At 42.4% G+C, this 27,822-nt stretch overlaps 2 protein-coding genes across 2 annotated transcripts in view; one reads left to right on the forward strand and one right to left on the reverse strand.

Annotated features, from left to right (window-relative positions):
* The window catches only part of LOC310800013 (phosphoinositide 3-kinase regulatory subunit 4-like), a gene marked incomplete at its 3' end in the record, with an annotated part of 239,417 nt that overhangs the window by 135,827 nt on the left and 75,768 nt on the right, over positions 1-27,822 (reverse strand). The window lies entirely within an intron of this gene.
* On the forward strand, positions 232-27,492 carry LOC310800215 (uncharacterized protein; the record flags this gene model as incomplete). Its single annotated transcript, XM_083662800.1, has 14 exons — positions 232-236; positions 5,211-5,330; positions 5,683-5,802; positions 6,155-6,274; positions 6,627-6,746; positions 7,099-7,144; positions 8,076-8,170; positions 9,802-9,921; positions 10,278-10,397; positions 15,035-15,270; positions 15,368-17,165; positions 18,661-18,834; positions 23,761-23,934; positions 27,252-27,492. The coding sequence occupies 14 exons, from the start codon at positions 232-234 to the stop codon at positions 27,490-27,492; spliced, it is 3,489 nt and encodes a 1,162-aa protein (XP_083518926.1).

The raw sequence follows: 27,822 nt of genomic DNA on the forward strand, positions 1-27,822 counted from the left end.
TCATGGCCTTTTGATAATCAGTCTATGTCAGATTATGCATAATGTAGCTATATGACTTCGTCATTGGATTATTCGAAGATGCTGCAGTAAAACCACTTGCTAATCATCAGGTAGGTAGACTGGGGAGTACTGAGCAAGAATCTGGTGGAGTTTGCAGGAAACAAATTGATTTGAAGTTTTCATGGCCTTTTGAAAATCAGCCTATGTAAAGAGGGCTATTATAGCGCCACCATGAGGTCAGTCTGACATAGATCCGTACCTAAATGTAATGCCTTCTTCCTTTGTCCATGCTTCACCCTTCCACCAAGTTTCATGAAAATGTGCATATTAGTTTTTGTCTAATTCTAATAAACAGACATACAGACAGACAAATGGCACCACAAACAACCTCATTGACAATTAATTATTAAAAATGTTGTCTTGAAGAACAATAAAGTAGCCTTAATGACAGATGTATGCATTTCAACAGGGGAAAGTGATAAGAAAAACATTATCTGTGCTGTTTACAACAATCTCTGTGGCCATTAGTAGCCTTTTCTGGGTGTACGAGGCGTACCTGAAGGCACCATGAGGGGCTCACCCACTCTTTACCGTGCAGAGCGAAGTAGACGCTCAATGGATTTTACGTGCAGATAGCGCGACTACGCTTCCTCAAAGTGCGGATGGCGTGACCGCAGTTTGATTTAGGCACGATCCACCCTCCATAGCACCGCCTTATTCCGGTCTTATTCCAACACACAGGGCCGATTTTACCAACGGGCTTACCCGGGCTGAAGCCCGGGGCCCGGGACATCAAGGGCCCCAAAAAAAAAAAAAAAAAAAAAAAATTGGGGACCCTTGATGGTTTTTTTGGGGCCCCCTGTCCAAGGTCTTCGCAAAAAATGTTTTTTTTACTGACGCCATTCAATTTTTTTTGCAGAGTAATAACATCCACTGTGAGAGGATATCCCGCTATGCCGACCACTCGCAATGCCGACCGAGGCGTGGGGGGTGGGAGAGGTTAGGTCTTGGGTTAGGGTCTGGGGGAGGTTAGGTTTAGGCGTGGGGGTGGGAGAGGTTAGGTTTTGGGTTAGGGTCTGGGGGAGGTTAGGTTTAGGCATGGGGGCTGGGAGAGGGGAGGTCGGAACAGCGAGAGGTCGAAACAACGACATGGAACCCTGTGAGAGGGCTCCCGAATTTATCGTGCTTAGGGCCTAGGGCTTAGAAAAGGAGAAGATACTGAATAATGACATCACAACAGTATAATCCTAATGTTGATTTAAAATGAGATATTCCTTTAAATACGGCTAAAAAAGGTTAAAAAAAACACTCAAATTTTTTTTCGCCGGCGCCCGCTGGGCGCCGCCGAAGCCCCCCCTTCCGCTTGAGGGGGGGGGCCCTGCAGAGATGAATAGCCCAGGGGCCCATGAAGTGTAAAATCGGCCCTGCCAACACACATGTAAAAAATAAAATATAGGAACTTCTTTGAAGGCACAATTGAAAAAACTCAGTTTAGCCTAGGCTATTGTTGTCTATTGTTTCTTGGGAGAGTTTTATTTATTTTGCACCATATATCAAACTGTACAGGCTGAGGCGGCGGAGCAAACTGTTGAAAGTGAAAGTAAAATGTGTCAGTTCAGAGAGCGAGTCAGAGCGACTCCATTTTACATTGAGAGAGCAGAGCAGCAGGAGGGAGAAGCAGGGTGAGTGTTATTACATTATTATTCCTATCATTATTTTATTCAGGGATGAAACTAGTCACCTTTAGGTACATTTAGGTGAGGTAAAAGTCACCTTTAGGTACATTTAGGTGAGGTAAAAAGTCACCTTCTCGCACTTGTGTTAAGTTCATGATTTGAGTGTTTTTTTTGTGTCTCTGCCCGGGCTGATATCTGTCACCTTTTTCCACTGAGTTTACGTCCCTGTTGTTTATTGTAAAACCCTCGGTCTTCTCCTGCGTTCACCTGCCTATTTTCCTCTCTCTCAACGCTCATAGAAGAGATGTAACAGTGAGATATTAACTTCAGTAAAACAAAGAGGGAAGTTGATGTGGGGCGGTGCCCGACATGACGCAGTTTATTAAACCGTTAAATTAACCTAGTTTTATTCCATCTGTGTGTCTGAGACTCTGCGAGATGAGCGTCTTTCAGTCACATGACTCCTCATAAAGAGAGAAACGGCTTGTTGACTTTCTGCAGGCAGATCAGGACTTCAGAGCGGGGTGGGAAACTAATCTGCTTCATATTATATTAGGCCTACAGAGGGCGCTACTACTGTACATGCGTCGACTTGCCTACAGAGTCTGACTGGTCCGCGTGTGTTGTGTCATCCGCCTGTCGTCTCTGACTGAGGGCGGAGGCGGAGTTCTCATAAACCAGCAGTTTCACTGAAATCTGTGGATACCGTGGGTGACCACAGAGGGGCGCTGATGCACCTGTTCTACAGAGTTCAGCAGCTGACTGACAGTATCCACCCGACACTACAGCCAGCTGAGGATCTGCTTGAAAATGCAATTCTCATTGAAGACAAGTGTTGATAAAAAAAACCAATAATGAATGAAGCTAGAATAAAATTGTGTGTGTGTGTGTGTGTGTGTGTGTGTGTGTGTGTGTGTGTGTGTGTGTGTGTGTGTGTGTGTGTGTGTGTGTGTGTGTGTGTGTGTGTGTGTGTGTGTGTGTGTGTGTGTGTGTGTGTGTGTGTGTGTGTGTGTGTGTGTCGCATTGAAATAGCACGGTGGACAGTAAGAGCGGTGCGGTGGGGGTTGGTGGCCAGACGTTTGCCGGAGTTCGATTCCCAGCGTTTCTAAACCGTGAGTCGCATAAAAAAACACACACATGACCAAACCATTTCCCTAACCTGAACCAAGTTGTTTTAATTGCCTAAATATAACCGTTTACCCCCCCCCCCCCAGTATAACTGGTTTACCTCTGAGACTGACTGAAGTGTACAAGTGAGAAAATAACTAAAGCTTATTTGTATAGCACCTTTCACAGATACAAGATCACAAAGTCCAGAACATGTGGAAGGAGGAGGAGGAAGAAGATGGCAGAGCAGAGTCTCCAGTACCCAGCTGTCTGTCTATGAAGACTGACTGGTCTAAAGATCATCCTCCACACTTCAGTAATGAACCTGGACCTTCAGACACAAGGTAAGAGAACTGTTATCCCATAAGCCTACCTGATGGAATACGGTTCAATGAGATTGTATTATGAAATCAAGTTAGTAGTAAAAATATGATGGAATACTGGAAAGAGAAAAATACAAGCTCATTGATATTTGAGTAGAAAAAAAGGCTATTATTTCATTCACTAAGAATAACAATAAGATAACAATAAAATGAGATAAGTTTAAATTATCTCTGTAGATTTGGATCGATTGAGCAACAAATAATTTCAAGATATATAAAACTAAATAAAATATAAGCTACAGTGGGTGGAATTAAATATAACACAACTGACAATTGCAAACACAACAAGCATTTAATGTGTGATAAGCTGGAAACTGTTTGTCTCTATGGAACCAAATATCAAAGCCTAAAACAGCTTATTGGTTACTTAAAACAATGCCTCCTTGGTCTCATCACATCATTATTAGCTCTCACATTTTTTCCACACAGTGTTAAGATACATTTATGAGTGAAATCCTACATACTGAGGTCATCATAGTTATAAACTTTGGGATCAATAGATATAACGAGAAACAGTCAATTAGGAAAGGGGAGGGGACTTAAACGACGGTCAATCAACCGGAAAGCCTCTCCTGAGTCAAACAAGTCATCACTCATGTGAATGTGACTTTGGATCAACACATACAGATGATGAAAACCAGCCTGGTAAAATGTGTAGAAATGTCTGCAACAGATGACAGACTGACCTGTTCTACCACTAGAACATAACCAGGCCAAGAAACATGAATGAAAAGTATGTACAATATGAAAGTATAAATATATACAGTATAAAAACAAAGGAAAACATATAAACACTAGAGGGCACTCTGTAGAATGCATACCTCCACCAACCTTTCTACAGAGTTTTGTGATGTTACGTGAATCCATTTGAAATGTAGGTGCCTTTTTGTGATTGGCCACACCCCCTTTTTGCCAGTGGGCGTGCAAAGTACATGTACATGCATAATCTATGATAATAATCTAAACATAATAAATAATCTAAATAATCTAAACAAATAAAATAGAAATCAACAAATGAAGACAATAGTAGAATATGAGAACAAAACATGAATTTAAAGTCACTAGAACTAATGATATGTATCAAACATTTGTGTTTCCAGAGGTCAGTACCACAGGCAGAGAGCAGAGTCTCCAGTATCCAGCTGTCTGTCTATGAAGACTGACTGGTCTAAAGACAATCCTCCACGCTTCAGTAATGAACCTGGACCTTCAGACACAAGGTAAGAGGACTGTTATACTGTAAGAAATGTTATTTGATAACCTACACGATTGCACTGAAAACTACAGAGACAAGGAGTGACCATAGGGAAGAAAAACACGTTTTATGGAGGACAAGATATACAGTATATTTCACTTCCTGGATGTAGGTCAGACCTGCCGTCAGTTTGGCTGGATTCATGCACACAGAAGACATTTTATTCCCTAAATATTTAGTTTTTCGTTCCTCCTAATTCATAATGTGTGCACACAAACTAATTATAGAATTAAAACTTCACATCAATTATCCCAAAAACCAGAGTCGTTGTGTTTGATCACCTCTGAAAACATGTTGCCTTTTCTTTTGATTTACAGAGGTCAGGACCACAGGCAGAGAGCAGAGTCTCCAGTACCCAGCTGTCTGTCTATGAAGACTGACTGGTCTAAAGACAATCCTCCACGCTTCAGTAATGAACCTGGACCTTCAGACACAAGGTAAGAGGACTGTTATACTGTAAGAAATGTTATTTGATAACCTACACGATTGCACTGAAAACTACAGAGACAAGGAGTGACCATAGGGAAGAAAAACACGTTTTATGGAGGACAAGATATACAGTATATTTCACTTCCTGGATGTAGGTCAGACCTGCCGTCAGTTTGGCTGGATTCATGCACACAGAAGACATTTTATTCCCTAAATATTTAGTTTTTCGTTCCTCCTAATTCATAATGTGTGCACACAAACTAATTATAGAATTAAAACTTCACATCAATTATCCCAAAAACCAGAGTCGTTGTGTTTGATCACCTCTGAAAACATGTTGCCTTTTCTTTTGATTTACAGAGGTCAGGACCACAGGCAGAGAGCAGAGTCTCCAGTACCCAGCTGTCTGTCTATGAAGACTGACTGGTCTAAAGACAATCCTCCACGCTTCAGTAATGAACCTGGACCTTCAGACACAAGGTAAGAGGACTGTTATACTGTAAGAAATGTTATTTGATAACCTACACGATTGCACTGAAAACTACAGAGACAAGGAGTGACCATAGGGAAGAAAAACACGTTTTATGGAGGACAAGATATACAGTATATTTCACTTCCTGGATGTAGGTCAGACCTGCCGTCAGTTTGGCTGGATTCATGCACACAGAAGACATTTTATTCCCTAAATATTTAGTTTTTCGTTCCTCCTAATTCATAATGTGTGCACACAAACTAATTATAGAATTAAAACTTCACATCAATTATCCCAAAAACCAGAGTCGTTGTGTTTGATCACCTCTGAAAACATGTTGCCTTTTCTTTTGATTTACAGAGGTCAGGACCACAGGCAGAGAGCAGAGTCTCCAGTACCCAGCTGTCTGTCTATGAAGACTGACTGGTCTAAAGACAATCCTCCACGCTTCAGTAATGAACCTGGACCTTCAGACACAAGGTAAGAGGACTGTTATACTGTAAGAAATGTTATTTGATAACCTACACGATTGCACTGAAAACTACAGAGACAAGGAGTGACCATAGGGAAGAAAAACACGTTTTATGGAGGACAAGATATACAGTATATTTCACTTCCTGGATGTAGGTCAGACCTGCCGTCAGTTTGGCTGGATTCATGCACACAGAAGACATTTTATTCCCTAAATATTTAGTTTTTCGTTCCTCCTAATTCATAATGTGTGCACACAAACTAATTATAGAATTAAAACTTCACATCAATTATCCCAAAAACCAGAGTCGTTGTGTTTGATCACCTCTGAAAACATGTTGCCTTTTCTTTTGATTTACAGAGGTCAGGACCACAGGCAGAGAGCAGAGTCTCCAGTACCCAGCTGTCTGTCTATGAAGACTGACTGGTCTAAAGACAATCCTCCACGCTTCAGTAATGAACCTGGACCTTCAGACACAAGGTAAGAGGACTGTTATACTGTAAGAAATGTTATTTGATAACCTACACGATTGCACTGAAAACTACAGAGACAAGGAGTGACCATAGGGAAGAAAAACACGTTTTATGGAGGACAAGATATACAGTATATTTCACTTCCTGGATGTAGGTCAGACCTGCCGTCAGTTTGGCTGGATTCATGCACACAGAAGACATTTTATTCCCTAAATATTTAGTTTTTCATTCCTCCTAATTCATAATGTGTGCACACAAACTAATTATAGAATTAAAACTTCACATCAATTATCCCAAAAACCAGAGTCGTTGTGTTTGATCACCTCTGAAAACATGTTGCCTTTTCTTTTGATTTACAGAGGTCAGGACCACAGGCAGAGAGCAGAGTCTCCAGTACCCAGCTGTCTGTCTATGAAGACTGACTGGTCTAAAGACAATCCTCCACGCTTCAGTAATGAACCTGGACCTTCAGACACAAGGTAAGAGGACTGTTATACTGTAAGGAATGTTATTTGATAACCTACACGATTGCACTGAAAACTACAGAGACAAGGAGTGACCATAGGGAAGAAAAACACGTTTTATGGAGGACAAGATATACAGTATATTTCACTTCCTGGATGTAGGTCAGACCTGCCGTCAGTTTGGCTGGATTCATGCACACAGAAGACATTTTATTCCCTAAATATTTAGTTTTTCGTTCCTCCTAATTCATAATGTGTGCACACAAACTAATTATAGAATTAAAACTTCACATCAATTATCCCAAAAACCAGAGTCGTTGTGTTTGATCACCTCTGAAAACACGTTGCCTTTTCTTTTGATTTACAGAGGTCAGGACCACAGGCAGAGAGCAGAGTCTCCAGTACCCAGCTGTCTGTCTATGAAGACTGACTGGTCTAAAGACAATCCTCCACGCTTCAGTAATGAACCTGGACCTTCAGACACAAGGTAAGAGGACTGTTATACTGTAATGAAGAAATGTTATTTGATAACCTACACGATTGCACTGAAAACTACAGAGACAAGGAGTGACCATAGGGAAGAAAAACACGTTTTATGGAGGACAAGATATACAGTATATTTCACTTCCTGGATGTAGGTCAGACCTGCCGTCAGTTTGGCTGGATTCATGCACACAGAAGACATTTTATTCCCTAAATATTTAGTTTTTCGTTCCTCCTAATTCATAATGTGTGCACACAAACTAATTATAGAATTAAAACTTCACATCAATTATCCCAAAAACCAGAGTCGTTGTGTTTGATCACCTCTGAAAACATGTTGCCTTTTCTTTTGATTTGCAGAGGTCAGTACCACAGGCAGAGAGCAGAGTCTCCAGTACCCAGCTGTCTGTCTATGAAGACTGACTGGTCTAAAGACAATCCTCCACGCTTCAGTAATGAACCTGGACCTTCAGACACAAGGTAAGAGGACTGTTATACTGTAATGAAGAAATGTTATTTGATAACCTACACGATTGCACTGAAAACTACAGAGACAAGGAGTGACCATAGGGAAGAAAAACACGTTTTATGGAGGACAAGATATACAGTATATTTCACTTCCTGGATGTAGGTCAGACCTGCCGTCAGTTTGGCTGGATTCATGCACACAGAAGACATTTTATTCCCTAAATATTTAGTTTTTCGTTCCTCCTAATTCATAATGTGTGCACACAAACTAATTATAGAATTAAAACTTCACATCAATTATCCCAAAAACCAGAGTCGTTGTGTTTGATCACCTCTGAAAACATGTTGCCTTTTCTTTTGATTTGCAGAGGTCAGTACCACAGGCAGAGAGCAGAGTCTCCAGTACCCAGCTGTCTGTCTATGAAGACTGACTGGTCTAAAGACAATCCTCCACGCTTCAGTAATGAACCTGGACCTTCAGACACAAGGTAAGAGGACTGTTATACTGTAATGAAGAAATGTTATTTGATAACCTACACGATTGCACTGAAAACTACAGAGACAAGGAGTGACCATAGGGAAGAAAAACACGTTTTATGGAGGACAAGATATACAGTATATTTCACTTCCTGGATGTAGGTCAGACCCAGTGTTGGGAAGTAACGAGTTACTAGTTACTCGTTACTGTAATAATATTACTTTTTCCAAGTAACGAGTAGTGTAACGAATTACTATAGAATATAAGTAATAATATTACAGTTACTTCAAGATAAACGAGCTCGTTACGTTAGTCGTTACATCTTTTGTTGAGTCCATTCTGTGATGCCACTGCGCTGCAAAACGACATCAGTCACATTCACTGATCACAAGCAGCATGGCTTTAACGCTCCCAAAACAAGGTGACGTCACCGCAGAGCACATTCAGCGCACCAACAGGCAGGCAGGCACACCTGACACCTCCCTCTCTGCCCTGCTGAGCCGAGGAGGAAAATCCGTGGCTGGATATATTCCCAATGACTTTGTTTTTGTCGGGAAGAAAGGTGACACGATTGAACATCAAAGTCAAAATTGTAAACGGTGTCCAGGACAGGTAGGCTACTAACACTCTTTCCACTGTGAAAAACACGAGCTCAAACTTCCTAACATTAACGTTACGACTACGAGACGAGAGGACGGACAGCACAACAGAAACCGGAAAACTGTTGAAATACAGAGATAACGTAAAAACTCACAAGCTGGTGGACATCAAACATTGCTGTTATTATTGTCAGGTTAATGTTAATGTTGCAGAGCTAACGTTATTTGTGACACAAACTTGTTAAGCAAAGATGTAGCCTATACGTATTGAGTTTGCATTGGCAGTGCATACTGCATTCTATAAAACAGAAGCTGTTTAAAAGATTGCATCTTGTCAGTCATCACTTTGAGCCAGGTGTGCTCTTCATCAAGCATCTCTGTAGGAAGCTGTGCTCTGGCAAAGCGATTAGTTTAAATGGAACAGCACATAATAGACCTAGTTCACACATTCGCACCGCAAAGTCTGCATTTTGATGAGAAAAACGCCATGGGCCTTTTTCACAACGGCCATTTGTGTCTAGAAGACAGAGTATACACAGGTGCAACCAACTAACTAATTAAGGCTCCAGCACTGGAACACCTAAATGGACTCGAAGTTGGAAGCCCTAATTAACATCTTGGTGCACCTGTGTTACCTCCTGCCTTTTAGACACAAAATCGCTGCAGTGAAAAAGGCCTATTGCCATTTGTGTGGAATGTAACGGAAAAGTAATATAACGAGTATCTAACGAATTACTTTTGGCATGGAGTAATAAGTAAAGTAATAATATTACTTTTGAAAATAGTAACGAGTAATATGTAATATATTACTTTTTTAGTAATGAGTGCCCAACACTGGTCAGACCTGCCGTCAGTTTGGCTGGATTCATGCACACAGAAGACATTTTATTCCCTAAATATTTAGTTTTTCGTTCCTCCTAATTCATAATGTGTGCACACAAACTAATTATAGAATTAAAACTTCACATCAATTATCCCAAAAACCAGAGTCGTTGTGTTTGATTACCTCTGAAAACATGTTGCCTTTTCTTTTGATTTACAGAGGTCAGGACCACAGGCAGAGAGCAGAGTCTCCAGTACCCAGCTGTCTGTCTATGAAGACTGACTGGTCTAAAGACAATCCTCCACGCTTCAGTAATGAACCTGGACCTTCAGACACAAGGTAAGAGGACTGTTATACTGTAATGAAGAAATGTTATTTGATAACCTACACGATTGCACTGAAAACTACAGAGACAAGGAGTGACCATAGGGAAGAAAAACACGTTTTATGGAGTACAAGATATACAGTATATTTCACTTCCTGGATGTAGGTCAGACCTGCCGTCAGTTTGGCTGGATTCATGCACACAGAAGACATTTTATTCCCTAAATATTTAGTTTTTCGTTCCTCCTAATTCATAATGTGTGCACACAAACTAATTATAGAATTAAAACTTCACATCAATTATCCCAAAAACCAGAGTCGTTGTGTTTGATCACCTCTGAAAACATGTTGCCTTTTCTTTTGATTTACAGAGGTCAGTACCACAGGCAGAGAGCAGAGTCTCCAGTACCCAGCTGTCTGTCTATGAAGACTGACTGGTCTAAAGACAATCCTCCACGCTTCAGTAATGAACCTGGACCTTCAGACACAAGGTAAGAGAACTGTTACACTGGGAGCCTACCTGATAAAAGTAAGCGAGTAAAGTGAGTAAGCTTGATGTAGGGAAAATATTCTGTTGTGTCATTTAGGATAGTTTCCTTCACTGTTGCATCACACTATGAGAGGACTGTGTTCATGAAGCAAATCTCTGCCCCAGTGTTTTCTTACATCTTTTTTTAAATATTAAAAAATAATATGATGAAGTTTGGAACTATAGGTGAATCAATCTATGAAAAAAAAGCACTTAACCCCAAAAAAATTGAAACAAAAGGTTTCTCAATGGATTCTGGTAGTATTGGGTCTCCTAAATAACATACTAAAAGTCTACCAAAATCTACCTCCCAGAAAGCCGCCGTTTCCAAGATGGCGGCCCAGATGGCGGCGAGGAGCTTAAAATGGCTATATCCCAAAGTCAGAAAATGATGCAAAGGATTTTTTCAACTGATTCTGTTACCCCTGGACATGCTTACGAACATACTAAAAATCCAGGAAAATACACCTAACAGAAAGGCTTAATTTTCAAGATGGCATCCAAAATGGTGTCCGACCAAGCTTAAAATGACTATATATCTCAATAGAAATGACTTATACGAATGATTTTTCACTTGATTCTGGTACCTCTAGTCATGCTTATGAACATAGTAAAAAACCTAGGAAAGTACACCTTCCGGAAAGGCTTCATTTTCAAGATAGTGTCCAAAAAGGCGATCGGGGAGCTTAGAATGGCTATATCTCAAATAGAAAAAAATGTTACAAAGGATTGTTTTAACTTCTGGTACCTCTATACATTAAGAACAAGCAAACAATCTAGATAAATATATCTGCTAGAAATGTGTCATTTTCATCAGGGCCATCCATTAACTCATTGAGTGCCAGCCACTTTTGGAGAACGGACACTCCCAGTGCCAGAGTTTCAGAGCGTTTTCAGTGATTTCTCGAGGCCCACAGAATATTGTGTGATATTACTATGTAAACACCGAACATGCACAAAGAACAATGAGACTCTCTTCTATCATCTGCAAAAAAAAGTTTATTGATACCATTTTCCGTTCTTTAGTTATGAGCCGGAGAAGATAGGCTGTTTTGAGCAAAAAGACAGGTTTCAAATTATAAGCTGAGATATTCAGCCTTTTGTGAAATGAAGCATTTCAAGCACATTCACTGACTCTAGCTAATATTTTCTGATGTAGTGACGTGGTGTAGTTGTGTGGTGCCTGCGTGCCCCACCCCCCTCTCCCCCCCTCAGCTGCAAACTCCTCCCCACACTAACACACAGCCTACACGCACCCAGTCTATTTTCGGAGCGCTTCGTTTTTGTGCGCCGGGCGGCTCCCAGCGCGACAAGGAAATGGCAAACCGGACTGCAGGGAAAGGTTTGGCCCTTCGGCGTCGGGTGCTGACTTTCTGGCGGGTAATCGTGTGGAGAAACTATATGCAGACAGACAGACAGAGGCAAAGGAGCTCAGTTGTGTGCGCGGATTGACTGCGGTTCGCAGACAACGTCAGCTGCAGACAGAGCAATCTATATGGCTCTGGTTGCAGCATGCATCGGTTTCTCTTTGATCACGGCTTTTTCCTCCTGTTTTCCGGACCTTTCTGTAATCTGGAGAGCACTGTCGCCACCTAATGAGTCCGTAAAATAGGTTATACACCTTCAATAGCTCCCATATTTGTACATGAGATGCCTGAGGCTTTGAGCCACGTCCCACTGTCAAAAAACGCAATTGACGAACATACTTGTCCTTGGCACTCTACGTTACTAAACGAAATGACGAACATACTCATCCATGGCACTCAATGAGTTAAAGACAACACACATCAAAGAAGAGGAAACAATATTCATCCCATTGTCAACTTCACTGCTGAGACAGAGTTCTCAGGTAAGAAAGAGGAGTTCCTGTCAAGAGATCTGAATAAACAGAGACTGATCAAAATGATAAGTGATGAACTGAAAGAACGGAATTGCACTGTGGTCAATTCACTTGGAGATGCTGATGTAGACATAGTAAGGGCACTTTCATGTCTGTCTACTGTCTATTGTCTGAGCCTTTTTTAAATTGAGTGACTCTCCCTGCAACCAAATCTACCTATGGGTACACATAAAGTAACCTTGACTTTGACCTTGACTTAGAGATGGGACTGATCCAATGGCGTGCCGATACTGACGTAATTCACAAATCTGATATCAGACTGACGTTGTTGACCCTTAGTCCCGCCCCCCTCCCCCAGTTGCTCAAATTCCCTCATCCTGCTAGCCCCGCCTTAAAGCCCATGGCACACCAAACGAACATTCTCAAACAAACACAAACAAACACGAACAAACGCGAACAAAGACAAATGTTCGTTTGGTGTGCCATAGCTGTCTGTCCTTGTCTGTTCGTGTTTGGCGATGTTCGGCGATGTTCTGTCATGTTTGCCAGGATTCGACTTGTTCAATCCGGCGTTGTTCGCTGTTCGCTGTTGTCTGGTAACTTCCCATGTTTTCAGTCGCGTATCCATGGAAACGGAGCTCACGCATGCGCGCCTAATGCATGCGGTTGTCTGGTCAGTTTGGTCAGAGGCAGAGCCTCCTCTAACTAACGTTACATGCGACGCAGCAAACATACGTTTCTCTGCCAACCATGTGCCATCACACTGGGCATCAACAACACTAGCGGGAGACTTCTCCCATGCACTCCCGCAAATAAGTAATGTTTTGCGCAGCAAGGTTACATAATGAGGGAGAGAGAGAACATCCATGACGGCTAACAACGAGCTATGCTAATAACTAGCTAGCCGTTCAGAAACACATGTAAACAGCCGTGTGATCACTGACAACGTCAGTAAAATAAGGAGAGAGCTGCAGGTGCTTATGCAGAACTAGTGCACGATTAAGTGCACAGTGGGTAATGACCCGCTGTGATGAAGAATATAGCGAGATTAACCAGGTTGATAGCAGAGAAAACACTGTTGCAGCTGCCATCAGCAGGACCTCCAGGCTTCAACTAGCGTTGCCTCATCCACCACCTTGAAGCCGTTGGATGCAGTGTATCACAGCGCCCTGCGCTTTATAACAGGTGATGGCTTCTGTACACACCACTGTATGAAAAAGTGGGCTGGCCCTCCCTGTCGGCTCGAAGAGAGCAACATTGCCTTTTATTTATTTACAAAGCACTAATTGGAAAGCTTCCCCTTTATCTGTCTTCACTCCTTACTCAGAACAACACAAGTCATCATACCCGCTCACAGTCTCATATCAGACTGCTCATTCCACGTGCGAGGACTGAACTCGGAAAGACGGCTTTTTCTTTCTTTGCCCCTAACAAATGGAACAGTCTCCAGGATATTTTGAAACTGGAACTCTTCATCCCCCTAGAGTCCTTCAAAGCGCACATCGAGAGTACCAAGCGCGAGGAGTGCGCATGTTTTATTTAATGTACTTAAGTACAGTACAGTATTTAATCTTGTCTTGTCTGTCTGCAATTTTGTTTTCCTGTATGTGTATTGTTGTACCAGGGCGCCCTTGTAAATGAGAGCCCGCTCTCAAGAGCCCTCCCTGTATAAATAAAGGTAAAATAAAAAAATAAAATAAAAAAACATGACGCCTTCATGGTCCCTCGATAAAGTCTGCAGAAATATGCACGTTCCCTCACCTCTCTCTCAAGAAGCGTCACGTGAGTGTGGCGTTTAAGGCCATCTGTCGCTACAAAAGAAATAAACTGGGTGTATCATTGTATTACTCGACAGATGTATAACTAACTTTGTCAGTCTGAGCCATCTTCTATGTGCTGTAACACAGTGCAGTTTCTATTTTTCTGGTGTTTCTTTTTTACATGTTTGGGACTGTTGTACAGAATATGTTTGGTCGGTGTGCCATGCTTTCAAACAATCTCCAACATCTGCCAACATTCACAGACAATTGTCTGTTGGTGTTTGTTGTTGGTGTTTGTTTGAGAATGTTTGATTGGTGTGCCATGGCCTTAAAAGCCACAACAGCTCACTGGTTTAAACACCAAAACCTCCCATCATTGTTGAAAAGCCCATTTTCATTCATATGGTGTTTGTGTTTGACACTGTTTGTGTTTGACATGTAAACACAGACAGTGGTTGATACTGTAGATGTAATGTAATGGAACTCTGCCATCGTATCTACCCTAACTGCTGTGATCAATCTCTGTGCCCTGCTAACACTATCTGTAGTCAGAGGTTATCAAGAATGGTACTTATTTATTTACTAATGACTGCCAGACACTGTCTGTGTTCTGTAACAAATGTGTTGTTACAGTGTTGATGTAATAGGACTGTGTGTTGTTTGTATTGAGCTGAACATTCATTAATGATAATTACATATGAAACAAACCAGAAAAACTGTTACAATGTTGCATTCATCCATGATCACCACAGTGACATTTATCCATGATGGGTATGCAATGTTGACTCCACTGATTAAACTACAACTATGACAACAGATGTGAAAATAAACTTTACATGTGATGGCGGCACGATGCTGTCTGAGCATTTATAAAGATAGTCTGGGCAAAATATTTTAATAGTTTTACAATTTGAACAAAAAATTGTTTAAACTTTTGTTCAATTTTGTTTGTTAGCTCTTCATCTGATCAGGGATAATAAATTGCCTTTATCCCCACAGAATGAGGAAGAGGAGTCTAGGTGTTGTGAAGCAGCAGCTGTCCTGCTGTGCATTGTGTCATTGGGTCCTGAGGGATCCAGTCTCTACCAGCTGTGGACACAGGTTCTGCAGACAGTGCATCACCTCATACTGGGCCCAGTCCGGTTCATCAGGAGACTCTGCCTGTCCCCAGTGTGGAAAAAGGTCCAGAACAAGATCTGGACTGCAGACACCCAGTCAAACCAGCATTGCACAATGTAAGACTGGGGTTCTGTCTACTGTTGTCACCATTTCTAAAACCAGGAAACAACAGCATATCTGTTAAACACTTGTTTACTCTTTCTTCTCTTCCAGCGGACGGCGTTTTGCAGGAGGTTTTAGACGTTCATAAGATCAGTCTGATAATGAGATGTGACTTTGTGACAGAAGGAACAGATGAAGCAGGAATTGGAACTCCCCTCAATAGGATCTACACTGCACTCTACATCACAGTGGGACAGATTGAAGAGGTTAATACCCAACATGAGGTGTGGCAGCTGGAGACAGCATCCAAGATGGAGGCTCTCCATGACACTCCAATCAAGTGCCACGACATCTTTAACCCCTTACCTGATCAAGAGACACACATCAGAGTAGTTCTTACGAATGGTGTTGCTGGAATTGGAAAAACCTTCTCAGTGAAGAAGTTCACTCTGGACTGGGCAGAGGGCTTGGAAAATCAAGACGTCACTCTTGTGATTCTGCTTTCGTTCCGGGAGCTGAACTTGATCAGAGATGAGCGGTACAGTCTTCTCATGCTGCTCCATGTTTTCCATCCAACCTTACAGAGGGTCACAGCAGAGAAGCTCTCTGTCTGTAAAGTTGTGTTCATCTTTGATGGCCTGGATGAAAGCAGACTTCCATTGGATTTCCACAACAATGAGGTTGTGTCTGATGTCACACAGGTATCATCAGTAGATGTGCTGTTGACAAACCTTATCAAGGGGAATCTGCTTCCCTTGGCTCTCCTCTGGATAACTTCCAGACCTGCAGCAGCCAATCAGATCCCTCCTACATGTGTAGACAGGGTGACAGAAGTACGAGGCTTCACTGACCTCCAGAAGGAGGAGTACTTCAGGAAGAGATCCACTGATGAGGAACTGTCCAGCAGAATCATCTCACACATCAAGGCATCCAGGACCATCCACATCATGTGCCACATCCCAGTCTTCTGTTGGATCACTGGTACAGTTCTGGAGCACATGTTGACTACAGACCAGAGAGGAGAGCTGCCCAAGACCCTGACTGAGATGTACTCACACTTCCTGCTGGTTCAGACAGAGAGGAAGAAGCAGAAGTATGATGAGAGCCATGAGATGAGTCAACAGCAGCTCATGGAGACTGACAGGGAAGTTCTTCTGAAGCTGGGGAAGCTGGCGTTTGAAAATCTGGAGATGGGCAACCTCCTGTTCTACCAAGAAGACCTGGAGGAGTGTGGTCTTGATGTCAGAGAGGCTTTGGTGTTCTCAGGAGTGTGCACAGAGATCTTCAAACGAGAGTGTGTGCTCTTCCAGAAGACGGTCTACTGCTTTGTTCATCTGAGCATCCAGGAGTTTCTCGCTGCAGTCTACATGTTCCACTGTTACACAAACAGGGATAAGAATGTACTGAGCACATTCCTGGGAAAAGTCTGGGGTAGAAGTGATTACTCCTTGGATGTCTTCCTGAAGAAATCCATGCTCAAAGCCATGAAGAGTACAAATGGCCACCTGGACCTCTTTGTCCGCTTCCTTCATGGCCTCTCACTCGAGTCCAGCCAGAGTCTCTTAGGAGGCCTACTAGGTCACACAGAGAGAAGTCCAGACAGCATCCAGAAAGCCATCAGCAACCTGAAGAAGATGAACACCTCCAATATGTCTCCAGACAGAAGCATCAACATCTTCCACTGTTTGATGGAGATGAATGACCACTCAATACATCAGCAGATCCAAGACTTCCTGAAGTCAGAGAACAAGTCAAAGAAGAAACTCTCTAAGGCCCACTGTTCAGCTCTGGCGTACATGCTGCAGATGTCAGAGGAGGTTCTGGATGTGTTGGACCTGAAGGCCTACAACACATCAAACGAGGGACGAGGCAGACTGATCCCAGCTGTGAGGAACTGCAGAGAGGCTCGGTTAGTCCTGATCTGAATTCTAACATTATCTACAGTTTAGTTACCTTCACACCTGATGCCATATGAACTATAAAGATATATAGTTCCTCAAACAAACACTATAAAACTGCTGTTCTACAGAGCAGTGGTAACACAGTGTTGGGCGTAACACACAAAGTAATGTGCTATTAATTTTCCTGTAACAGAGAAAATAAAGTAAGTCATTACTGTTGCGTGTCAGTAATCACATTACAGTTACCAGGTTGGTCATTACTTGTGTTTCATTGTTTAGTCTCTTTAACCTCTGTATTGGTGCAATGGCTCTGAAAGATTCTCGTCATCTTCAAGTCATGTTGGAAATATTGGAATTACAGGAGAGCGCACATAAACAAGCCAACAAAGTTGGGAAATACATCACGGAAAGTCTGAATTTAATGCTGTAGATTCAAAACCTTAAAAATCAGTAGGGCAATCACTTTTCACTGGAATAATAAGTAAAGCGATGTGTTACTTTTAAGAAGAGTAACAAGTAATGTGTAATTTGCGTCTTCATTCCAAAGATTCCAATTCTGAAATGTTTGTTTATAGCTATCATGTTAGTTGGTGAACTCAGTTCGTTTAGCTGTAATGATTGTTGTATGTATATATACTGTATATATATATATATATATATTTATGTATGTATTAGGGGTTCAGTGCGTGTAGCTACATGAAGAATACGCCGAATCCAGAAGGTAGCGGTAAAGCACCTAAACGCTGTTTGAATGCCATAAACGCCACAGAAGAAGACATACCAAAGCAACACAAGAGCCATATGAAATCCGCGTTCACTGAATGGAACGTTTTGTGGTGAGGAAACATTACCGGGGGTCGCTCCAGTGTGTTTACGAGCCGTACGTCGCTTCCATGCTACATCACAAAACCACAAACAATATCGACGCGTCAAGCTGCTCCCCCTTTACCGTCGTCAAAAAAGTGAAGAAATTCTGCACTAAGCTCTGACTTCAGTGCAGAGCAGTATTCTAATGACTTTTATGACTCAGGCGATAAGCTATTTTGCGAATTCTGTCCAAATTCAACCAAAGCCAACGAGGTAATGTAATGTTACGTAGCACTGACAAAGCTGTTAACTTGTAAACAAGCAACTTACATCGCGTGAGATGACAAGCAAGACGTATTCTTCATGTAGCTGCACGCACCGAACCCCTAATACATACATACATACATACATATACATATATATATATATATATATATATATATATATATATACTTTTGACAGAATTGCTTGTAATTGCATTTTGCTATGCTTTGCTTTGTGATATTACACATTCAGCACTTTTTGAAAATGTTCTAATTCTACAATACAATTTATTGTCACTTTTTCTCTAATTATTATTACTATTATTGTTATTATTTGTATTAGAAGTAGTAGTATGCTGTGTCCGTTTTGATGTGGGCTTAGTCTCAGCTCTGCTTTCATAGAACTAATCTTACATTAAATCTGTGATCACAGACTTTCTGACTGTGGACTCTCAGAGACTCACTGTGAAGTCCTGGCATCAGCTCTGAAGTCCAACCCCTCCCATCTGAGAGAGCTGGACCTGAGTAACAACCAGCTGCAAGATTCAGGTGTGAAGCTTCTGTCTGCTGGACTGGAGAGTCCACACTGTCGACTGGAGACTCTCAGGTAAGATTTGAATTGACAGTTTTTCTCAGTTGATTTGACACATTTCTCTGCTTTCAATACAGTGCCTCTCAGGTCAGAATTCCTGACTCTGTAAAGGTTGACTGCAAGTTTTACAGAGAGCAGTAGTAGCTAAAGAGTCTGATTTATAATATGTGTATGTAGTGTGAATGTTCTATACATATGTAGTTCTGTATGTTGTGTGAAATGTCACAGTTTTAATGTGTGAATTTCGTAAAAAGTACACGCAAGACTAGCTCCATAGGGTCCCATTATAAATAGGGATGGGTATCATTAAGGAATTAACGATACTAGTACTCTTATCGATACTGCTTATCGATCCGGTACTTTAACGGTACTCTTATCGGTACTTTTTGTTATTTTTACGAGAAAAAAATCCCGAAACAAATGGGACTGGTTGTTGTCGGTTCTTTTTGTTATTTTTAAGAGGAGAAAGGGGGGAAAAAAGAGACAAATTAACCTGGTCACAGTTAGGTGGCACTCATTTATCCTTTCCTCATTCATTCTCCCACTAGCACTAGCTTTAACAAAAAAAAGTAGCAAAATCTTAATGGGTGCGTTTTTATTATTAATTTAAATATCCTAAAATATCCTTCTACCGCACTGTGCCATAGCAACATTCAGCTAGGGAAACTGAAAGCATAATAAAAAATAAAGCAAGACAGTATCTGCCTGCTGTACTTCCCCCCAAATCACTAAATAAAAATCCCCCCTGCTCTGAAAGTAACATTTCTGAACGATAACTGAGATGATGACCGTCACCTGACGATTTATATCAGACTGTATTTATGATGATGAACACACCCACACAGCGGGGAAATGTTTACTACTCTCGTCTTAATCATTACCACGTTCACATTGTTACCTGATGAGGTAGACTGGGTAACGCAACCGTGGCATCATTGACAGATGATGGAGGGCGAGCTACTGTAGCTTGTCAAAAACTGTGCATTTCTCAGTTTGATTGTGATGCACTTTGGTAAGTGTTTAGACAAATTGCTCGTTTTTCCACCTTTTACTAGCGAAGGTTTTATTGCACTTGTGACAACGTGAATTGTCACCATCGACTCGAGTGAAGTAGCTACAACCACACTTTAGACCGCTTCGCTCTTTCAGCCATTCTTTAACGTGTGCTGTGCTGCTCAGTTGCGTGTCCATCTGCCTGCCTGCCCCCTGTTCCCTGCATGTGTGGTGTGTGCTGTGGCACGCCCAGCAGCCCCTCCCCTCTCTCAGTCCTCACTCCAGTACTCCTCTCATCTCAGCAGCAGCTGTGTCTCTCTCTGACCGAGAGCGCAACGCGGAAAAGATTATCCCTTTTCTCGTTCGGAAATCGCAAAAAACACATCATAAGCCTGTCTTACGGAGTTGGTGAGATAAAATGTGCAGGATAACGTAACGTTTATTTAGCAATTATATAGCCTATAGAGGAAATCTATTTTCTTAATTTCTCCACTCCAGACAGTACCGATAAGAGAACCGTTAACGTGAAAGCTTCTTGATCCTCCGGTATCCCGAAATCCGGCCCCGGGGCCAGTTTGGTACCGGGTCTCGGTACCCATCCCTAATTATAAAGGTTGAAAAAGTATAAACCTAACAGTACAAAAGATAAATTAAAGCTGAATTAAGGTGATAGAGTCCTAAAAGTGGTGACTCGTTAAGTGTGAGTGTTGAGCTTAAAGTATGAAGGAGTAGTTAGAGTTCAAAGAGGGCGTGGTTTCACCATGAACTGGTGTTTAAAATGAATGGCAGTTGCACCCGGAAATATAGCTAATCTGTTTGTTTTACAAACATGCTGATTCATCTATAAACAGCAATTAACCTCAAACCTCATGCTTTGATATCTTATTTAGATTGCTGCACCTCTCTCTATTCCTGTCTCAAACCTCATGCTTTGATATCTTATTTAGATTGCTGCACCTCTCTCTATTCCTGTCTCAAACCTCATGCTTTGATATCTTATTTAGATTGCTGCACCTCTCTCTATTCCTGTCTCAAACCTCATGCTTTGATATCTTATTTAGATTGCTGCACCTCTCTCTATTCCTGTCTCAAACCTCATGCTTTGATATCTTATTTAGATTGCTGCACCTCTCTCTATTCCTGTCTCAAACCTCATGCGTTGATATCTTATTTAGATTGATGCACCTTTCTCTATTCCTGTCTCAAACCTCATGCGTTGATATCTTATTTAGATTGATGCACCTCTCTCTATTCCTGTCTCAAACCTCATGCTTTGATATCTTATTTAGATTGCTGCACCTCTCTCTATTACTGTCTCAAACCTCATGCGTTGATATCTTATTTAGATTGATGCACCTCTCTCTATTACTGTCTCAAACCTCATGCTTTGATATCTTATTTAGATTGCTTAACCTCTCTCTATTCCTGTCTCAAACCTCATGCTTTGATATCTTATTTAGATTGATGCACCTCTCTATTACTGTCTCAAACCTCATGCTTTGATATCTTATTTAGATTGCTGCACCTCTCTCTATTCCTGTCTCAAACCTCATGCTTTGATATCTTATTTAGATTGATGCACCTCTCTCTATTCCTGTCTCAAACCTCATGCTTTGATATCTTATTTAGATTGATGCATCTCTCTCTATTCCTGTCTCAAACATCATGCTTTGATATCTTATTTAGATTGCTGCACCTCTCTCTATTCCTGTCTCAAACCTCATGCTTTGATATCTTATTTAGATTGCTGCACCTCTCTATATTCCTGTCTCAAACATCATGCTTTGATATCTTATTTAGATTGCTTAACCTCTCTCTATTCCTGTCTCAAACATCATGCTTTGATATCTTATTTAGATTGATGCACCTCTCTCTATTACTGTCTCAAACCTCATGCTTTGATATCTTATTTAGATTGCTGCACCTCTCTCTATTCCTGTCTCAAACCTCATGCTTTGATATCTTATTTAGATTGATGCACCTCTCTCTATTCCTGTCTCAAACCTCATGCTTTGATATCTTATTTAGATTGATGCATCTCTCTCTATTCCTGTCTCAAACCTCATGCTTTGATATCTTATTTAGATTGATGCACCTCTCTCTATTCCTGTCTCAAACCTCATGCTTTGATATCTTATTTAGATTGATGCATCTCTCTCTATTCCTGTCTCAAACCTCATGCTTTGATATCTTATTTAGATTGCTGCACCTCTCTCTATTCCTGTCTCAAACCTCATGCTTTGATATCTTATTTAGATTGCTGCACCTCTCTATATTCCTGTCTCAAACCTCATGCTTTGATATCTTATTTAGATTGATGCACCTCTCTCTATTCCTGTCTCAAACCTCATGCTTTGATATCTTATTTAGATTGCTGCACCTCTCTCTATTCCTGTCTCAAACCTCATGCTTTGATATCTTATTTAGATTGATGCACCTCTCTCTATTCCTGTCTCAAACCTCATGCGTTATCTTATTTAGATTGCTGCACCTCTCTCTATTCCTGTCTCAAACCTCATGCTTTGATATCTTATTTAGATTGATGCACCTCTCTATATTACTGTCTCAAACCCCATGCTTTGATATCTTATTTAGATTGATGCACCTCTCTCTATTCCTGTCTCAAACCTCATGCTTTGATATCTTATTTAGATTGCTGCACCTCTCTCTATTCCTGTCTCAAACCTCATGCTTTGATATCTTATTTAGATTGATGCACCTCTCTCTATTCCTGTCTCAAACCTCATGCGTTATCTTATTTAGATTGCTGCACCTCTCTCTATTCCTGTCTCAAACCTCATGCTTTGATATCTTATTTAGATTGATGCACCTCTCTATATTACTGTCTCAAACCCCATGCTTTGATATCTTATTTAGATTGATGCACCTCTCTCTATTCCTGTCTCAAACCTCATGCTTTGATATCTTATTTAGATTGATGCATCTCTCTCTATTCCTGTCTCAAACCTCATGCTTTGATATCTTATTTAGATTGCTGCACCTCTCTCTATTACTGTCTCAGACCTCATGCTTTGACATCTTATTTAGATTGCTGCACCTCTCTATATTACTGTCTCAGACCTCATGCTTTGATATCTTATTTAGATTGCTGCACCTCTCTCTATTACTGTCTCAGACCTCATGCTTTGATATCTTATTTAGATTGCTGCACCTCTCTCTATTCCTGTCTCAAACCTCATGCTTTGATATCTTATTTAGATTGCTGCACCTCTCTCTATTCCTGTCTCAAACCTCATGCTTTGATATCTTATTTAGATTGCTGCACCTCTCTATATTCCTGTCTCAAACCTCATGCTTTGATATCTTATTTAGATTGATGCACCTCTCTCTATTCCTGTCTCAAACCTCATGCTTTGATATCTTATTTAGATTGCTGCACCTCTCTCTATTCCTGTCTCAAACCTCATGCTTTGATATCTTATTTAGATTGATGCACCTCTCTCTATTCCTGTCTCAAACCTCATGCGTTATCTTATTTAGATTGCTGCACCTCTCTCTATTCCTGTCTCAAATCTCATGCTTTGATATCTTATTTAGATTGCTGCACCTCTCTCTATTCCTGTCTCAAACCTCATGCGTTGATATCTTATTTAGATTGCTGCACCTCTCTCTATTCCTGTCTCAAATGTCATGCTTTGATATCTTATTTAGATTGATGCACCTCTCTCTATTCCTGTCTCAAACCTCATGCTTTGATATCTTATTTAGATTGCTGCACCTCTCTATTCCTGTCTCAAACGTCATGCTTTGATATCTTATTTAGATTGCTGCACCTCTCTCTATTCCTGTCTCAAACCTCATGCTTTGATATCTTATTTAGATTGCTGCACCTCTCTATATTTGCATTCATTAATAATCTGTTTACATAAGTTGTGTGACTGAAATGATCAAATAATAATATTTCCTTTTCTCTTCATACCCATTAAGGCTGAGTGGCTGTATGCTGTCAGAGAGAAGCTGTGAAGCTCTGGCCTCAGTTCTCAGCTCTCAGTCCTCCAGTCTGAGAGAGCTGGACCTGAGTACCAATGACTTACAGGACTCTGGAATGAAGCTTCTCTCTGCTGGACTGAAGAGTCCACACTGTAGACTGGAAACTCTCAGGTCAGTATTACTGACCACCATTTAAATGTGGCTTTACATGCACATTAATATCAGTGAAAAGACCTGACCTCTGTATTTTCCTGCTGATGTGAGTTTTGAAAGCAGCTGAGATACCAACATTTATCACATCTAGTTTCTATCCTGTGGTAGAATATTGCATCATCTCCTCTCTTTACTGCCTCTGTTGTTGAAACCTAAAGTAAAGGACTTGTAAAGGACTAGCCCATTGGCTAACCGCAGTGAAAACATGTGACTGTCATCGCCCTGTCTCCTCTCCAGCCCAAAACAGAAGGAGCTAGGAGCCTCCATCTCCCTGAGCATGGAGAACCTAGCCCTCACAAGCGCCCCCTTTGCTCGCTCCTGCAGGAACCCACCCAATTCCCTGTGCAGCTCAGCCAGGTTGTGCTGCAGCCCCGGTCTATCCTGACAAACCAGCTCCTCCTCCACTTCATAATGCTACTCTCCAGCCCACTTAACAGCCTTCTCACCTCTGCTGTGGACAAAGCAGTGTACTGCAGGCACAAGTGTCTCATATGAGCCTTACCAGCTAGTCAAACTCCCCCTTCTTCTCTCTCCATCGAGCCCAGAAAGCCTCAAAGCTATAGAGCAAAAGGTATCCTGCAACAGCAGTGTTTCTCAAATGGGGGTCCGGGGACCCCCAGGGGTCCGTGGCACTTTGCCAGGGGGTCCGCGAAAAGTTTTCAGGAGAATAAAAATATTTTTTTGTTTGTAAAAGCTTCATAGTTCAATGAAAATATTGTATGCTTTAAATCTAAAATGGTTCATGGATTACATTCTAATCTAACAAACCTACCAATTTAAAAGTAAATCACGTTACCGTGGAAACAATTAAGCTTAGCCCAAAATCACAAATCAGAATGAGGGGGTCCCCAGTATATTTTCTATCTTGTAAGGGGTCCTTGACTGAAAAACATTTGAGAGCCTCAGCTTTAAGGAACAGTCAACTTATCAAACAAACTCAATGCCTCGCCACACACACACACACACACACACACACACACACACACACACACACACACACACACACACACACACACATTTGAAATATTTATTTATGTCCACATAAATACAAGTATGCAAAGGACATAAACAGTAATAGTGCTGGGAGTCAGTCAGTTACATGAGTGCCCAGACGGCAAACACAATAATGCATCCACATAAGAAACACACAGGATGATAACATGGCAGGTTGATATATACAGTTATACTGTAATGCAAGATAGAGGTCAGTATCCACTTCATGGGTACAAAAAGCAGCTCCTCCTCCACAGTGCAGACTGCCCCCCTCAGCCCCCCCTCCTCCACAGTGCAGACTGCCCCCTTCAGGCCCTTCTCCTCCACAGTGCAGACTGCCCCCTTCAGGCCCTCCTCCTCCACAGTGCAGACTGCCCCCTTCAGGCCCTCCTCCTCCACAGTGCAGACTGCCCCCTTCAGCCCCTCCTCCTCCACAGTGCAGACTTCCCCCCTCAGCCCCTCCTCCTCAACAGTGCAGACTGCCCCCCTCAGCCCCTCCTCCTCCACAGTGCAGACTGCCCCCCTCAGCCCCTCCTCCTCCACAGTGCAGACTGCCCCCCTCAGCCCCTCCTCCTCCACAGTGCAGACTGCCCCCCTCAGCCTCTCCTCCCCCACAGAGAAAGAGAGGGAGGGACAGAAAGAGAGGGAGAGACAGAAAGAGGTGGAGAGAGAGAAAGAGAGAGAAAGAGAGGGATAGAGATGGAGGGAGAGAAAGAGAGGGAGAGAGAGAGAGAAAGGGAGGGACAGAAAGAGAGGGAGGGAGAGAAAGAGAGGGGGAGAGAGGGAGAGAGAAAGAGAAGGACAGAGAGAAAGAGAGGGAGGGCGAGAAAGAGAGGGAAAGAGAGAACGAGAGGGGGGGGAGAGAGAGAGAGAGAGAGAGGACCGAGAGAAAGAGAGAGGGAGAGAGAGAACGAGAGTGGGGGAGAGAGGGAGAGAGAGAGAAAGAGGGGGACGGAGAGAAAGAGCGGGAGGGACAGAAAAAGGGAGAGACAGAAAGAGGGAGAAGGAGAGAAACAGAGGGATGGACAGAAGAGAGGGAGAGACAGAAAGAGGTGGAGGGAGAGAAAGAGAGGGATGGAGAGAAAGAGGGGGAGAGAGAGAGAAAGAAAAGGAGAGAGATAATGAGGGGGAGAGAGAAAGAGAGGGAGGGAGAGAAAGAGAGGGAGCAGAGAAAGAGAGGGAGAGAGAGAAATAGAGGGGGAAGAGGGAGAGAGAGAAAGAGAGGGGGAAGAGGGAGAGAGAGAAAGAGAGGGGGGAGAGAGGGAGAGAGAGAAAGAGAAGGAGGGAGAGAAAGAGAGGGAGCAGAGAAAGAGAGGGAGAGAGAGAAATAGAGGGGGAAGAGGGAGAGAGAGAAAGAGAGGGGGGAGAGAGGGAGAGAGAGAAAGAGAAGGAGGGAGAGAAAGATAGGGAGAGGGAGAAATATAGGGAAAGACAGAAAGAGGGAGAGACAGAAAGAGGGAGAAGGAGAGAAACAGAGGGAGGGACAGAAGAGAGGGAGAGACAGAAAGAGTTGGAGGGAGAGAAGGTGAGGGAGCAGAGAAAGAGAGGGAGAGAGAGAAAGAGAGGGGGAAGAGGGAGAGAGAGAAAGAGAGGGGGGAGAGGGAGAGAGAGAAAGAGAGGGGGGAGAGAGGGAGAGGGAGCAGAGAAAGAGAGGGAGAGAGAGAAAGAGAAGGAGGGAGAGAAAGAGAGGGAGCAGAGAAAGAGAGGGAGAGAGAGAAATAGAGGGGGAAGAGGGAGAGAGAGAAAGAGAGGGGGGAGAGAGGGAGAGAGAGAAAGAGAGGGGGGAGAGAGGGAGAGAGAGAAAGAGAAGGAGGGAGAGAAAGATAGGGAGAGGGAGAAATATAGGGAAAGACAGAAAGAGGGAGAGACAGAAAGAGGGAGAAGGAGAGAAACAGAGGGAGGGACAGAAGAGAGGGAGAGACAGAAAGAGTTGGAGGGAGAGAAAGTGAGGGATGGAGAGAAAGAAAAGGAGAGAGAGAATGAGGGGGAGAGAGAAAGAGAGGGGGAGAAAGAGGGAGATATAGAAAGAGAGGGAGAGACAGAAAGAGGTGGAGGGAGAGAAAGAGGGAGAGAGAGAAGCGACAAGTGACAGAAAAAAGAAGTAGATGGAGAGAGAGAAACAATCCGTCGGCTGCAGACCCCATTTAAGTGTGTGTGTGTGTGTGTGTGTGTGTGTGTGTGTGTGTGTGTGTGTGTGTGTGTGTGTGTGTGTGTGTGTGTGTGTGTGTGTGTGTGTGTGTGTGTGTGTGTGTGTGTGTGTGTGTGTGTGTGTGTGTGTGCAGGCTGTCAGGCTGTCTGCTCTCAGAGGAAGGCTGTGCTTCTCTGGCCTCAGCTCTGAGCTCCAACCCCTCCCATCTGAGAGAGCTGGACCTGAGCTACAATCATCCAGAAGCCTCAGTGAAGCTCTTCTCTGCTGGACTGAAGGATCCAACCTGGAGACTGGAGACTCTCAGGTATGAAGAGACAACATCTGCTAGAAGGCTGAGAGTCACACACATTGTCTCTGTCACACTGAGAAGATGAGGAATATGTTTCATGTTTAATGGAGGATATGAGTGGAAATCCTTCATATTGAAGCTTATTAAATGTCCATGTTTCCATCATTAAAGAGAATCTGTTGGTCTGACTTCTTCCCTGTTTATTCCTCCAGTGTGGAACATGGTGGAGTGCAGAGGTTGAGACCAGGTCTGAAGAAATGTAAGTGTGTATTTTATTTAGTTTGATTCATAAAAACAAAGCAACACCTTCAACTAGTGAGAAGGAAAGTGCATCTACAGCACAGTCTGTGACGTCCATTCATTCACATCCTGTGAGTCAGGAAGATGGCTGACATCATGTGACATCATCAAACTG

This window comes from Poromitra crassiceps (assembly GCF_964638095.1).
Source record: "Poromitra crassiceps genome assembly, chromosome: 29".
NCBI lineage: Eukaryota > Metazoa > Chordata > Actinopteri > Beryciformes > Melamphaidae > Poromitra > Poromitra crassiceps.